The sequence below is a fragment of the Salmo salar genome, chromosome ssa14 (genome assembly GCF_905237065.1).
Source record: "Salmo salar chromosome ssa14, Ssal_v3.1, whole genome shotgun sequence".
NCBI classification, from domain to species: domain Eukaryota; kingdom Metazoa; phylum Chordata; class Actinopteri; order Salmoniformes; family Salmonidae; genus Salmo; species Salmo salar.
In genome coordinates this window covers 38,046,813-38,063,593 of record NC_059455.1, presented here as the reverse complement: position 1 = coordinate 38,063,593, position 16,781 = coordinate 38,046,813, and the positions used below count along the sequence as shown (strand labels likewise).

At 42.5% G+C, this 16,781-nt stretch overlaps 2 protein-coding genes across 3 annotated transcripts in view; one reads left to right on the top strand and one right to left on the bottom strand.

The window, feature by feature from the left end:
- Positions 1 to 4,083, bottom strand: part of LOC106569517 (semaphorin-6B) — a 74,940-nt gene extending 70,857 nt beyond the window's left edge. The window contains exon 1 of the mRNA XM_014140952.2: positions 3,256 to 4,083. Coding sequence (XP_013996427.1) covers positions 3,256 to 3,258 — 3 coding nt within the window. The 5' untranslated portion in view covers positions 3,259 to 4,083. The remainder of the gene's footprint in view (positions 1 to 3,255) is intronic.
- A 3,325-nt stretch (positions 4,084 to 7,408) lies between these two features.
- LOC106569516 (alpha/beta hydrolase domain-containing protein 17A) lies at positions 7,409 to 11,783 on the top strand. 2 transcript variants are annotated; one of them, XM_014140948.2, is made up of 6 exons: positions 7,409 to 7,626; positions 8,313 to 8,392; positions 8,520 to 8,938; positions 9,172 to 9,366; positions 9,785 to 9,964; positions 10,251 to 11,783. In XM_014140948.2, exons 3-6 carry the CDS (start codon positions 8,523 to 8,525, stop codon positions 10,474 to 10,476), a joined length of 1,017 nt encoding a protein of 338 aa, XP_013996423.1. In that variant the 5' UTR covers positions 7,409 to 7,626; positions 8,313 to 8,392; positions 8,520 to 8,522; the 3' UTR covers positions 10,477 to 11,783. The 2 variants fall into 2 exon arrangements, with proteins under 2 accessions (XP_013996423.1, XP_013996422.1); XM_014140947.2 differs by having other exon boundaries at positions 8,517 to 8,938; positions 10,251 to 11,782.
- The last annotated feature ends 4,998 nt before the right edge of the window (positions 11,784 to 16,781 follow it).

Sequence of the window (16,781 nt, the reverse complement as noted above, 5' to 3'; positions counted from 1 at the left end):
TGAGCACCTGCTCACAGGGCTGCTGTGAGGCTGTCTGTGGCCATAGCAGGCTAAACAGGGAAACCATTCACACTCCCTCAGGCTCCATGTCTCTCTCTCTCTCTTTCTACTTTCTGTCTCACTCTCTCCTCCTTGCTCTACCCTTTCTCTCTCATCCTCTCGCTCCCCATCTTTACTTATCTCTCTCTGCACTTCACTCCATGTCCCTCTCCCCTCTCTCCCCTCTCTCTCTCTTCTCTCTCTCCTGCCTGTCTCTTTCGACATAAACAACTGCGACCAAAGGCTGTTAAAGTCTTCTACTGGAACTGGATTGCCCTGATAGAAAAGGGGGGAGTTGTAAACAATAAATAAATAATAACGGGTAAATCACTCTGCCGGCCCCAGGAATGCCAGCAGTAAGTGAGCAGTTTTCCTTGCCACTGAGGACCATGTTGGGTGCTTAAGGGATCCGCAGTGGGCTGTAAGTCTGATGGACACAAACATTGAGATTGGGTGGTATGTTGGCAGCCCGGGCTTTAGTCTACAGTATATTCAGAGTCTCTGTCTGTGGGATTTAGCCCAATAAAGCTGCCTGATGTTGACCCCTCTTCTCTCAAGCCTCCCTCTGGTCATCACTATCTGGTCATGCTAGAAAGGACACAAGTACAACTCTATCTGTGATTATAGCCACTAACCTTAACCTTACACCTCATTAGACCATAAAGCTCATCCAATTTGCTCCATTCAAGCAAGCATGGTCATCTAGCGACTACTCCTCCCCCTTCACACGTTCAGCTCTTTATGAGAATGGTCTCACCCCATGATATAATTAAGCAATAAGGCACGAGGGGATGTGGTATACGACCAATATACCACAGCTAAGGGCTGTTCTTATGGACGACACAACGCAGAGTGCCTCGATACAGCCCTTAGCCATGGTATATTGGCCATATACCACAAACCCCTGAGGTGCTTTATTGCTATTATAAACTGGTTACCAACGGAATTAGAGCAGTAAAAAGAAATGTCTTGTCATACCTGTGGTATTGGCTGTCAGCAAATCAGCATTCAGGGCTTGAACCACCCAGTTAGGAATGGTCTGACCAAATGCTATAACTTCCCTTACAGGCATCATTAGCACCTCCCACTCACAGTCAGAGATATAGAGTTCAGTAAACCCTGCCATCCCATCTGAAGTTCCAAACCCTGTCATCCCATCTGAAGTTCCAACCCCTGTCATCCCATCTGAAGTTCCAACCCCTGTCATCCCATCTGAAGTTCCAAACCCTGTCATCCCATCTGAAGTTCTAAATCCTGTCATCCCATCTGAAGTTCCAAACCCTGTCATCCCATCTGAAGTTCCAAACCCTGCCATCCCATCTGAAGTTCCAAACCCTGTCATCCCATCTGAAGCTCCAACCCCTGTCATCCCATCTGAAGCTCCAACCCCTGTCATCCCATCTGAAGCTCCAAATCCTGCCATCTCATCTGAAGTTCCAACCCTGTCATCACATCTGAAGCTCCAACCCCTGTCATCCCATCTGAAGCTCCAAATCCTGTCATCACATCTGAAGTTCCAACCCCTGTCATCCCATCTGAAGCTCCAAATCCTGTCATCCCATCTGAAGTTCCAACCCCTGTCATCCCATCTGAAGTTCCAAACCCTGTCATCCCATCTGAAGTGCCAACCCCTGTCATCCCATCTGAAGTTCTAACCCCTGTCATCCCATCTGAAGTTCCAAACCCTGTCATCCCATCTGAAGTGCCAACCCCTGTCATCCCATCTGAAGTTCTAACCCCTGTCATCCCATCTGAAGTTCCAAACCCTGTCATCCCATCTGAAGTTCCAACCCCTGTCATCCCATCTGAAGTTCCAAACCCTGTCATCCCATCTGAAGTTCCAACCCCTGTCATCCCATCTGAAGTTCCAACCCCTGTCATCCCATCTGAAGTTCCAAACCAATTATATTCTTGTAGGAATAAACAATACCCACAGTTCAATGTCAAGTTATGATTTACATTTGGTTTAGTTGTCAAGTAACGTGAATTCAAGATTAAATCAACTAAACATTTTACCATGTAATTGGATTTAGGTTCAAATTTGGGTGAAAAAATGATGAAATCCTCTTATGTTGATTACTTTTTGCAAATCCAATCAGTTTTCCACAATGGTTCATTTTTCTGTTGTTGAAATGACGTGGAAACAACATTGATTCAACCAGCTTGTGGCCAATTAGTTTGCAGAACTCTGTATGGTTCTGCTCCCACATCAAACACCCTATGGACCAATCACAGGAAATCTTGAGGACATTTGGAATGAACAACAGCCAACAGCAGAACAAGAAAGAACAGTCGGGATGTACAATAAGTTATTTAATTAACTACCAATACAATTAAAAACACAAGCCTGCCATGCAAATATCAACCACTACCCTTTTCAACCCAACTGGGTCTTGACTGGTCCCAGATCTGTTTGTGCTGCATAGCCAACTCCTAGGTTACCTCTTCCTACAGTAGGTCTCAAAGTGCTTTACATTGTTCGACACTCAGGCATAGCCCATGGAGCTACTGAAAGAATAATGAGTCAATCAATGCAATGATGGCAGGCAAATTACCATATGTCTGACCTTTGGTCTATATCACTGAAAACCTTTAGAAAAACATAATTATTCAATCAACGTCACTCTTTAACGCCCCTTACTTACCCTGGTCATTTGGGGTTGAGAGTCACAATGTACAAGAATGACCCAACATGTAGGGGGAAAAAACGTGCATTATTACATAGGATGAATAAGAGCTGTTGTTCCATATAGGATCAGCATGTAGGCTAATTGTCAACATGATTTAACTTATCATATTCACCACTGTCATTCTTATGATCCGAATAACTGATAAGGAAAACTTTAATGATCATACCCACATGAAACTAATGGACTACATCATGCAAGTGATGCAACACATGATTAATTCAACTAAAAAATATTAGTCCATGTCCAATTATGAAAACAATGATGCATTGAATAACACAAAGAACACAGAGCCCACACAGTATAGCAACCAAAGGAGACACGTACCTCAAAAGAATACGACACAACACCCTTTGTCATTGGCAATGACCTAAACAAAGCATTCCATGGCAGATTATTAAACATAGCATGTATACATTCAGAGCACCAGCAACCGAAGGCGCGGCCGCGGTAAAAAACGCTGCTAAAGCGAATGCAATACCTGTTAATCCATCCTCCACCATCTCTCTCTACGGCTAAACTCACTCACCATTCACTGTGCGAGATGGACAGGTATGCAGGCGATGTCTGGTCTGTTGCCAGTCGTCCTCTCGTATGCAGACAGGTTTTCCTCCACGTCTGAAATCAACACAAAGGGTGTAGCAGGGCACCAAGCTCTCTCTGGGTCTTGGTAATCACAACGCTTGGATGAGAATCGGCTATTAAGCTACCAATCCCCTCTGCCGCACCTGTCTCTTCCTCGAGCGGCTTCTGCGCGTAACCGTGGCATCCCCGTTATCTTCCAGTGAATGCGTCCAGACCAGTTCAAACCTTTCCAATAAAGGTTTGAAGTAAAAGCGAAATATGGTACCTGCAGGTGCAGTGCTTTTTTTATAGACTACATTTCAGTGTCCTGTTTGAAGATAAGGATCTTTTTCGGGCACCCCTGCAAATCACACAATGAAACCCAAGAGTGGGCTATAATCGGTGTAGAGGGTTAAGCGTCACCTTCAAATGACCAGAAGGCTTAGGCTATATGTGCAGACAAAATACTCACGAGTCTTTTCATTCTGTCTTAATTCATTCTCTCTGTCTGTGGATCCCAGCTGTGCAGTCTTTCCAGGGTTGCATGCAGTGCTCCCTTGACAGCCGAAGAAAGATACTGGTCAAGCTCTCAGTTATCACAGGCTCAGGCTATAATGGATATATTCCAACACTATGTTGAGGAAGGATACCAACGCAGAATGTCTCCAATATCCATTAATACATCAAATCAAATCGAATGTTATTGGTCGCATACACATATTTAGCACCACCAACACAGGGACAGAAATATTCAGGGAACGTTTCAAAATGACAAAGCACCCCACAATGCATGAATGGGGACGTCATTGATCTCTCTCTCTCGCTTTCTCTCTGTCTCTCTCTCTTTCACGCAAGCATACACTCACACAAATACACACAAACTCGTTTTTTTCTTGCATATTCAAAACTAGCAGGTATTTCATCATGGAAAATACATTGAGTGTACAAAACATTAAGAACACCTTCCTAATATTGAGCTTTTTCCCTCAGAACAGCTTCAATTGTTCTGGGAATGGACTCTACAAGGTGTCGAAAGCGTTTCACAGTGATGCTTCCCACAGTTGTGTCAAGTTGGCTGAATGTCCTTTGGGTGGTGGACCATTCTTGATAAGTACAGGAAACTGTTGAGTGTGAAAAACCCAGCAGTGTTGCACTTCTTGACACAAACCCCTGGCACCTACTACCATACCCTGTTCAATGGCACATACATCTTTGGCCTTGCCCATTCACCATCTGAATGGCAAACATTCACATGTAACATGTAAGCCATTTAGCTTTTATCCAAAGCGACTTACAGTCTTGCGTACATACATTTTATTTATGGGTAGTATCAGTGCTCTACCGACTGAGCTGCACTGGACCACTACACAATCCATGTCTCAATTGTCTCAAGGCTTAAAAATCCTTATTTAACCTTTCCCCTCCCCTTCATCTGCACTGATTGAAGTGGATTTAACAAGTGACATCAATAAGGGATCATAGCTTTCACCATGATTCACCTGGTCAGTCTATGTCATGAAAGAGCAGGTGTTCTTAATGTTTTGTACACTCAGTGTATAACAAACAAAACAATTCTCCCAAAAAATGTAAACATTAGGTTTTGTCTTTGAAGACTGTAGCATATCATTAGAACTGTGGAACAAACTGCAAATGTCTATTTTGTAGAAAGAATTACATTCAGGTAAGTATCCAATAAAATGTTATCTAACACAATTATTTTATAACCCATGAAGGACAAATCTGGGTGTGAAAATGTCAAAGATTAAAATAGCCTAAAAAACTGTGCATAATAAAGGAACCACTGCTTGCGGAGGGAATAGAGTGAGAGGTAAGATGAGAGTGTGATCATTTCCCACAGGGAATTATGCTGTCATCCACTCCCATCGCTATCAGTGGAAGCTGTCAAAACTAAGGAAACAAGATGATGGGGGAGGACATGGGAGTGGTTGAGTGGCAGATGTCTTCAGAAAAGCATCTCTATAATTTTGGACAGTAATGATATATTCACTAAATCAAATTTGATTTAGCCTATTCATTATATTCTGTGAGATAGGACAGACAAAATCATGGTTGTAAATGATGTTTTTCCTAATTACATAAATAGTCCTATCTGTAACATCTATCCATGTCACACATTCTAGGATTATGAACACAGTCAGAGGCAGATAGAGGCAAAGATTAAGGAATTAAGGTTTTAATTGTTTTTCAAAAGTGACAGTAAAACACATAAACACAAATTACTTGGATGGCTCATAGAGCTTCCATGCTTTCACAGACTACAGGTTGACTGAGTTCACAACTGACCAAAAACAAACCAAAAACAGTAACAAATAAAACTACAGTATGAAATAATGAGAAGACAGGTAGCCATATTTTAAGATAAATGGTAAATCTTTTTTAAATGCAAATACATAGGCTAACTGAAAGACAATCACCTAGGACTGTAAGCCTCTGGGTGTAGTGGGTGCGAAGTCAGGCGCAGGAAGCAGAGAGTACAGGGTAGTGCTTTATTTGCACACACGGCGAACATAAGCCAACCCCACAAAAATACAGGGCGCACACAAAACAAATGCCCCAAACACTGGGGACTGAAACAGTCCGGATAAAACCCACGACCGAAACAACGTCAGACAGAAGCGTGCACAGTAGCAACACACAAACAATCCTGCACGCAGAGCAGGCGGGCCTACTGGCTAAAATAACCCGACTAATCAGCCTAACACAAAACAGGTGCAACCAATAAACAGAAAGGGGAAAAAAGGGAATCAGTGGCATCTAGTAGGCCGGTGACGACGACCACCGAGCACCACCCGAGCAGGAAGGGGAGCTACCTTCGGTAGGAGTTGTGACAAGGACGGGTTCAATTATCTAAACCATTTCCCAGTGGTGTAAAGTACTTAAGTAAAACTACTTTAAAGTACTACTTAAGTAGTTTTTTGGGGGGTATCTGTACTTTACTTTACTATTTATATTTTTGCCAACTTTTATTTTTACTTCACTACATTCCTAAAGAAAATGATGTACTTTTTACATTTTCCTGACACCCAAAAGTTCTCGCTACATTTTTACAGGAAAATGGTCCAATTCACACACTAATCAAGAGAACATCCCTGGTCATCCCTACTGCCTCTGATCTGGCAGACTCATTATACACAAATGCTTCATTTGTAAATTATGTCTGTGTGTTGGAGTGTGCCTGGCTAGCCGCCTGGCTATCCGTCAATAAAAATACAAATAAAATGGTGCCATCTGGTTTGTTTAATATAAGGAATTTGAAATGATTTATACTTTTCCTTTAAATTTGATACTTAAGTACATTTTAGCAATTCCATTTACTTTTGATACTTAAGTACATTTAAAACCAAATACTTTTACTCAGGTAGTATTTTACTGGGTGACTTTGACTTTTACTTGAGTCTGCCAAGGCACCAGCTAAATTAAGGCAGTTATACAATTTTAAAAACATTACAAAACATTCATAACAGTTTTCACAACACACTATGTGTGTGCCCTCAGGCCCCTACTCCATTTGAATAAATAAACGCTGATAAAGAAAGTAAACACATACCTCAGTACAATTGACCACACCGCAAACATTTGTTAAAAACGCAAGGTTCTAAAAATAGTTATCCAGCAGACACAGCAAAACAACACACGACACAGACTCCACAAACTTCGGGTACAAATGTTCTCATCCCCACACTGGTATAAGGGGCACTTTTATACTTTTTGACCAGACCTCTCCCCTTACAAAAAGAGTACAGTATAAGTGCAGTTAGAGTGCAGTATAACTGCAGTATGTTGCAAATACTGCCTCCAAAATAACACTGTGGACTGCAGTTACTGCACTTTTACTTTCAAAACGTAAATCGTTTTTGTAAGGGTCTAATTAGGGTCCAAGAGGAATCACACTGACCAAAACCAAACCTTATCTATCTCTCTCTCGCTCGCTCCCTCCCTCGCTCTCTCACACACACACAAACAAGCACACACACACACACACACACACACACACACACACACACACACACACACACACACACACAATCTGTGAAACCGGCAAATTTGTGAAATGTAACATTATAACTCGGCCTATCAATTCACTGCCAAAGGGCTACGCCCTCTCTTTCCATCACTTCCGGGTCTAGTCGGACGGGGTTGTGAAAGAAATGGTTGTCACGATATTTAGCTAGCCAATCTACAAATGACAGATACATATAAAATTATACAGAGTACACTATCCATGTCAGGGTCCAAGAAGGATTTTCGCAGTATTGTGCAACTTTGTTTCATAGACAGGACTATTTTATCTTGTCTGCAAACCCATCGTGAATTGGTAAGTTAGCTAACGTTCACTAGGTTAACGTTACTATACCTGATTGATGACACGTAGCTTAGCCAACTAGCACTTGCTGCACCACCTAGCAAGCAATTTACCGATAGCTAGCTAGCTAACGTCATTGCACTGGTTTAGCTAGCTAAACATTTCCTCCTTTCCCAAGCTATATTTTTGGACACATTATGTCCGGTAGCTACGCTAACGTTAGTGCATCAAGCTAGCCAACGTTAACGTGGGCTATCCGTATAATTGAGCAACAATGTTTACAGAGTGATTCACCATAATATGCAGTATGATGTCGAAGCTTTACCTATCACAATGCTTTTCCTGCTAGTTGTAACCAGAGGTGGCTGTTAAGCTAGGTTGCTAGCTAACGTGAATACATAGTCATTAACGTTATGTGCGACGTTAGGACGTTGTAGCTAGCTAACGTTAGCGTGTGAATTCTGATATTATCCTGCATCGTTGACTAGCTGGTAGCTAACTTTACGTCTTTCTATTCCTGCAAAGCTAGCATACTACGCCTGTGCCAAGAGGTCAGGACCTTTGTTATGGCATGTATCCACAGGGTCACTGGTTCAAACCCTGCTGTGACTGACCCACCTCACAGAATAGTGTGGTAGATGGCTAGCTAGGCGAGTAGGTCTGTACTGTGTTCATAACTAATGCTCTTTTTGCCCAAGACTGCTGAGTGACTTAACCAGGTGGTGTTGGCACCTTTGTGTGCCATCTCATTCCAAGTCCCAGAGGAACCTTAATACAGGTAGATTATTTTCTCTACACCATCACAGATGCTCCTTCTGTCAGTGTGTCATGTGTACTGTTTGATAAGCTGTTTAGTACACTCACTTTCTCTCTCACCTCCCCCTCCTTCTGCCTGTCTTCAGTAGAAGATGAACGGCCTGTCCATTAGAGAGCTCTGTTGCCTGTTCTGCTGCCCTCCTTGCCCCAGCCGCATCGCAGCCAAGCTGGCCTTCCTCCCTCCAGAGCCCACCTACTCCATGCTGCCTGACCCAGAGGCTACAGCTGCGGCAGCAGCCGGGACCACGCCAGGGGGTGCTCCCCCCTCTCTGGGGGCTCCTGGCCTGCGCTCCCGGCTGGGTGGCGGTGCAGGAGGAGACAGAGGTGGTGGTGGGGGAGGAGGTGGCGGAGGAGGTGGCGGAGAGGGCAGGTGGAAGCTCCATCTGACAGAGAGGGCAGAATTCCAGTACACTCAGAGAGAGCTGGACATGACAGACGTGTTCCTTACCAGGTCCAGCCGGGGGAACAGGGTGGGCTGCATGTACATCCGATGTGCCCCCAACGCCAGGTGAGAGGAGAGAGAGAAGAGCTAGATTAGTATAGAGATGATGGGTCGCAACATTTCTCTTGCTCTTTTTCACAACAAGGGAGTTTGTGCAGGTTTTTCTATTTATTGAGATGCATGAATTATAGAGTTCTATTTTAGTGTTCTTTTGTTATTCTATGGTTGTATACATCACCATTTCCTCCCTTCTTCTCTTCTTTATTTTCCTTTAACTGTTCTACCTCTCCCTCCCCCAGGTTCACAGTGCTATTCTCCCATGGTAATGCAGTAGATTTGGGTCAGATGAGTAGCTTCTACATTGGCCTGGGCACGCGTATCAACTGCAACATCTTCTCTTACGACTACTCTGGCTACGGTGTCAGCACCGGCAAACCCTCAGAGAAGAACCTCTACGCTGACATAGACGCTGCTTGGCACGCCCTGCGCTCGCGGTAAACAGCTGTTACACATACACACTTTTGTATTGCTGTTCTTGTGGGGAACAAAGAATTGATTCCCATCCAAAATCCTATTTTCCCTAACCCTAAATGTAACCCTTAACCTAAACATAACCTTAACCCTATGCCTAACCTCAACCCCAAAACTCTACTTAACTCCTAACCGTAACCCTTAACCCTAATTGTAACCCTAAACCTAAAATAGCAGTTTTCTTTGTGGGGACTGGCAAAATGTCCCCAATTTTCCTTGGTTTACTCTCCTTGTGAGTACTTCTGGTCCATACAAGGATAGGGTAGTGCTGAGCTGAAAACTGTACACACCGTTACCCTTCAGGAGTGCACAACAAGAAGGCCTATTCTGGTCATCTCGGCTGTGTTTTTGTTTACTCAGTTATCTGTGTTTGTGTCCCAGGTATGGCATCAGCCCAGAGAACATCATCCTGTATGGGCAGAGTATTGGCACAGTACCAACGGTGGACCTGGCGTCCAGGTTTGAGTGTGCTGCTGTGGTGCTCCACTCCCCTCTCACCTCTGGTATGAGGGTGGCTTTCCCCGACACCAAGAAGACGTACTGCTTCGACGCCTTTCCCAAGTGTGTTTCACACACACACACACACAAAACACATTAGAATGCTTCATTTAGATCCACAACAACAGAATTTGTCACAAAGGCATACATCTTTGGATATGAATAGATATTGTCTCCTCAGCTATAAGCACGTTAGGAAACAATCGTACACATATGACATAAAAGAAACTATGACTTCAACGACAGGTTATGAAGCGTAACTCAAAGCTGCTTATAGACAGACTCCTTACGTGACTTATAAACGTGAGTATAGACTACTTACAAACTGCTTGTGACATGTGTATTGCAGCATAGAGAAGGTGTCTAAGATCCCATCCCCGGTGCTGATCATCCACGGGACGGAGGACGAGGTGATAGACTTCTCCCACGGCCTGGCTCTGTTTGAGCGCTGTCCCAAGGCCGTGGAGCCACTCTGGGTGGAAGGGGCGGGACACAACGACATAGAGCTGTACAGCCAGTACCTGGAGAGACTACGACGCTTCATCAACCAAGACCTGGCTGCAGCACACGCCTGAGTGAGGAGGAGGAGGTGAGGATGTGTGTGTGTGTGTAAGGAGCTGTACAACAACATCAAACTACAGCCTTAAGTCTGTAGAAAAGGAGCATCCACTATGCTGTAAATCTGTCTGGCTGTGTGTCTGGCTGTGTGTCTGGCTGTGTGTCTGGCTGGGTGTCTGTGGTTGAGGGTGTGTGCATTGACTCATGGAAATGAAGGATCTTGATATGGACACCTGTCAGACACCTGGATACGTGTTCCTAGAGACTTCCTGAGGCAGAGCATTTGTGCACTACGAACTGTCTTCTCTGTGTACATGTATGTATGTATGTATGTATGTACAACTCCCAGAGCTGAAGATGCTCTCTGTATGGACCTGAGCTGACATCACTCCTCCCTGTGTCTCCTGTGGACATCTGTCTGTCTACTTTTATCTGTCTTTCTCCCTGTCTCTCTAATAATGAACATCTCTCTCTGGATTTCTTTCAACTATCCTGCCCTAACTAAGGACTAGGGGAAGAATAGAACTGGCCTTTGAGAGTCTAAGAGAAAGTCTGCTCTCCTGTGTGTTTGTCTTTGGCTGTAGAAGGCAGCCATTTAAACTTCTTCTGAGTTGAAGTTTGTAATAACTGAGTGAGAGTGGGGAATGAAGGATGTACTGCAGTATTACTCTGACTAGTTGTTTGACTGTTGCCTGTCCATATTATCTAATGTGTCTGAAGTGAAAGGGTTGTGGAGACATTGATGTCTCTGAAGCCTGAGATGAACATGGATAGTCTGATCCCAGATCTGTTTATGATCACAAACAGATCTTGAATCAGGCAACAACAAAAACATAGCTAGTTTGTTTTGTTCTGTAAGGAGACCTCTGTGTCTCTTGATAGATTCCTAATGTGAATGAACTATAGTGGAAAAAACGTTTGAGAAAAGAATGTATTTTCATTTATATACAGTCTTCTCTGTGGCTCTTGAGAAGACGGGTCCGTTGACTGTTATGACGATAGAGAGAGCAGGACTGATGGTCAATTGCAGTGGATGGTGTCCGTGAGGCCATCTCAACTGGCATTTTCTGTTACATTTGATCGCACATTTACACTATATATACAAAAGTATGTGGACACCCCCTCATAAGTGGATTCGTCTATTTCAGCCACACCCGCTGCTGACAGGTGTATAAAATCAAGCACACAGCCATGCAATCTCCATAGGGTAACATTGGCAGTAGAATGGCATTTCTGAAGAGCTCAGTGACTTTCAACGTGGCACCGTCATAGGATGCCACCGTTCCAACAAGCCAGTTCATCAAATTTCTGTCCAGCGAGAGCTGCCCCGGTCAACTATAATTGCTGTTATTGTGAAGTGGAATCTTCTAGGAGCAACAACGGCTCAGCCGCGAAGTGGTAGGCCATACAAGCTCACGGAATGGGACCGCCGAGTGCTGAAGTGCGTAAAAATTGTCTGTCCTCAGTTGCAAAACTCACTTCCGAGTTCCAAACTGCCTCTGAAAGCAACATCGGCACAATAACTGTTTGTGGGGAGCTTCATGAAATGCGTTTCCATGGCCAAGCAGCCGCATACAAGCGTAAGATCACCATGCGCAATGCCAAGCGTCGGCTGGAGTGGTGTAAAGCTCGTTGCCATTGGACTCTGGAAATGCATTCTCTGGCCTGCACAGAGCCCTGACCTCAACCCCATCGAACCCCTTTGGGATGAATTGTAACGCCGACTGCGAGCCAGGCCTAATCGCCCAACATCAGTGCCCGACCTCACTAATGCTCTTGTGGCTGAATGGAAGCAAGTCCCCGCAGCAATGTTCCAACATCTAGTGGAAAGCCTTCCCAGAAGAGTGGAGGTTGTTATAGCAGCAAAGGGGGACCAACTCCATATTAATGCCCATGATTTTGGAATGAGATGTTCAACTAGCAGGTGTCCACATACCTTTGGTCATGTAGTGTATGAAATGGTTGTTCACTTTGCTGCTATTCATCTGTCACTCACATAGGACTATTCCTGAGGACTATTCCTGAGGACTATTCCTGAGGACTATTCCTGAGGACTATTCCTGATGAGAAATAAATGGCGTTATAGCGTCTTATAAATATAACACTAACTGACTTTCTGAGATCTGAAAGGAATACATAATCCTTAATTCACATTCATCCTAAATCTTTACTCATGCATTTTTCTCTCAAAGTAATAAAAACGTGTATAGCGGAGCCACAGAGTTCGTCAAACTGTTAGAAATGTTGAATTTTAATTGGGTTCCATGGTGGTTCTAAGTCAATAGCATGGAGCCAACATGGATGCCAGTTTCTTGAACTGATGATACAATGTCTGGTGTATAGGAGCTTTTCTATGGTGGCAGTATTGATCCAAGCCATAAACGAGCCTTTCACTGTTAGTGTGGTGCAGGTTCCACCACATCAGTCCACACACACACAGAGCGCGCAAGCATGATAAGCAGGTCTTAAGTTCAGCACTATTGTACAAAGCATCCAAAGTGTAGTTGAAAATATAATATTTACGTTTGTGTCTCCTTTGCATTGTTGACTACCTGACCCTGCCCCCAGAAAGACCAGAAGCAAGGACTCTAGGAATGACCTAGTCATAGAATACTGAAGTTACTGTCAGTAAAAGTAACTCTCTATTGAGGGGACACTGTATGTTGATGATTAAACAATACATAACACTGCAGTCATCCTAGGTGAAAGTGGCACTTTGTAGGTGGCTGTTTTTCTAGGATCATTTTGAACAGGTACATATTCTATTTTCACAGTATGCTGTGTGTCACCAGACCTAAGCTGGTGGAAGTCCCTCAGGCTCCCGTGCCAGACTCTTCAGGGTTCTAGACTCTTCAGGGTTTTAGGCTGGTTAGGGTTCTTGGCTCTCCAGGGTTCTAGGCTCTCCTAAGATACAATGAGACTAGACCTGACTGTCAGTTGTCATTACTGTACACTACTGTATGGGTTCTTGCTAAGGTCTCTGAATATAATGGGGAATAATAAACACAGTGGTTCATTGAGACTGAATAGAGAATAGTCTCACTTGACCCTATGATGACCCTATGATAATGAAGTGAGGTGTTGATATTCTGACAACTTTATGCATGTCCATTATTTGTGTTGGGGTGGGGTATATAACTTAGTGCGTGTGATGCCAGAGGGAAAATGTCAACTCAAGGTATCGTACAAAATAGTGCTTTTTAAACGGGGGTAATAGATTTAGTTGTTTTTTATTACTGAAACTAAACTAATGTATTGTTTTGACTTTTGTGCTAAAGTTTGGATGGGGAAAATGCTGGGTGGGGTTAGAGGGTGTGGTTTATATATGGTTATCGTAGTTACCTATTCTGTTTATTATGATTTGTAATATGAGAAAATGACTGACAATATGATGTAATGTCATTAATTCAGGGGACTGAATCTTGACCTTTTTATTGACAATGGGGAAAAAACAATAAACAATTATGTACAAAAATATAAACTTGTGTTGTTGATTCTATGTTGTAAAAACAAATTACAGAATTTGTGAATCCATTTAGTACAATGGAAAGAAAAAGTATGTGAACCCTTTAGAATTACCTGGATTTCTGCATAAATTGGTTATAAAATTGCATCTGATCTTCAAGTCACAACCATAGACAAACACAGTCTGCTTAAACTAATAAAACAATGATACTTTTTTCATCTCTTTATTGATCATACCGTGTAAGCATTCACAGTGCAGGTTGGAAAAAGTATGTGAACCCTTGAATTTAATAACAGGTTGAACCTCCTTTAGCAGCAATAACCTCAAACCAACTTTTCTGTAGTTTTGGATCAGACCTGCACAACAGTCAGGAGGAATTTTGGATCATTCCTCTTTACAAAACTGTTTCCGTTCCACAATATTCTTGGGATGTCTGGTGTGAACCGCTCTCAATCGGGTTGAGGTCAGTACTGACTGGGCCACTCCAGAAGGCGTATTTTCTTCTGTTCAAGCCATTGTTGTTGATTTACATCTGTCTAATAGGTTGTTGTCCTGTTGCATCACCTAACTTCTGTTGAGCTTCAATTGGCGGACAGATAGAATTACATTCACCTGCGAAATGTCTTGATAAACTTGGGAATTCATTTTTCAGTCTGATAGCAAGCTGTCCCTGATGCTCCCTCCACCATACTTTACAGTTGGGATGAGATTTTGATGTTGGTGTGCTGTGCCTTTTTTTTCTCAACACAGTGTTCCTTCCAAACAACACAACTTTAGTTTAATCTGTCCACAGAATATTTTGCCAGTAGCACTGTGGAACATCCAGGTGCACTTTTGCGAACTTCAGACGTGCAGAAATGTTTTTTTTTTTTGGATAGCTGTGGCTTCTTCCATGGTGTCCTCCCATGAACACCATTCTTGTTTAGTGTTTTACGTATTGTAGACTCGTCAACAGAGATGTTTGCATCTTCCAGAGATTTCTGTAAGTCTTTAGCTCACACTCTAGGATTCTTCTTAACCACATTGAGCATTCTGCACTGTGCTCTTGCAGTCATCTTTGCAGGACGCCACTCCTAGGGAGAGTAGCAACAGTGAACTTTCTCCATATATAGAGTTTGTCTTACCGTGGACTGATGAACATCAAGGCTTTTAGAGATACTTTTGTAACCCTTTCCAGCTTTATGCAAGTCAACAAATCTTTGGACTTCTGAAATCTCTTTTGTTCGAGGCATGGTTCATGGCAGCGTAGCCTAGTGGTTAGAGCGTTGGACTAGTAACCGAAAGGTTTTAAGTTCGAAACCCCGAGCTGACATGGTACAAATCTGTCGTTCTGCCCCTGAACAAGGCAGTTAACCCACTGTTCCTAGGCCGTCATTGAAAATAAGTATTTGTTCTTAACTGACTTGCCTAGTTAAATAAAGGTAAAATAAATAAACATAAGGAAATGCTTCTGGTGAATATCAAAATCAAATTTTGTGAGATTTGTATAGGGCAGGGCAGCTTTAACCAACATCTCCAGTCTCATTGATTGGACTCCAGGTTAGCTGACTCCCGACTCCAATTAGCTTTTGGAGAAGTCATTAGCCTAGGGGTTCACATACTTTCCCCAACCTACTCTGTGAATGTTTAAATGATGTATTCAATATAGACAAGAAAAATACAATGTGTGTTATTAGTTTAAGCACACTGTGTTTGTCTATTGTTGTCAAATGTTATGTAAAATGTATGCAGAAATCCAGGTAACTTCAAAGGGTTCACATACTTTTTCTTGTCACTGTAATTACAGTGCCTTGTGTATGAACTATCAATACATTTTTATTTACAGACATTCAAGAACTGTGTTGAGAATATTTTTTTGAATGGCTTAGAAGTAGCTTATTTTAAATACACTTGTATACATCGAAAGTATACTACACTGATTGATATAGTACTAATCATGGTGTACAGTATTTCTGTTTAATTGCTCTTGGTTTTGAGGGGAGAGTGTCCCCTGCTGGCCTGTTAGTGCCACTGACAGAAAGATGCCATTGATTCATTCTATTAATTAAGTAGTAAAAGTTATCTGAAATTAATTTACACTATCATTAAATAATTTAATTTGCCAGCAAGTTTCAGATTAAAGTAACTTCTGACTTACATTATTCCTTTACAAAGAGAACAACATATTCATTGCCAGTTAAGCTGAGACCAACGAATAGTGCCGTAAGCCAAATTGATTTTAGGAGTGGACTGACAAAAAAAAAAAAATGCTTTGTGTGAAGTCAAGTTTTTCCACATTTCTGACAGGTCTGAGGTTTTAGTGATCTGTCTCCTCAAATGATCAGGGGACCCACATAAATATATATTAACAATTGCCCAGCTCATGAGATGACATTTTAATTGAGACCCTTTATATACTGTAGTTTGGTGTACTGTGGCTTTGGTATTTAGTCTTCCTACTGTAGACATTATTTCACATCGGCTCACACTGAGCACGCCACTAGCTCAAGAAACATGTCTAAGCATGAATGCATGATTCAAGTTATTTTGATGTGCAACCTAATCCAGTGATTGTCATGAATTCTGGGTTGACAATTAGACTATAGTTGCTATTTTACTGTCAAAATAGGACTCCAGAATTTCCATATGAGTTTTTTTTTGTTGTTGGAGATTAATTACATGTTTTATGTGCACTAACTAAAATCATAGGCTAATTCATGTGTGGTTCAACACCTGAGGAAGTGGAAACTCAAAACGCATTAATTAGATCACAAACTCTAAATATATTACCCATCACAAGAGGCTAGTGAGGGGAGGTTTGCTCATAAAGATGGCTGGAATGGCGTAAATGGAATGGTATCAAGCACTTGGAAACAA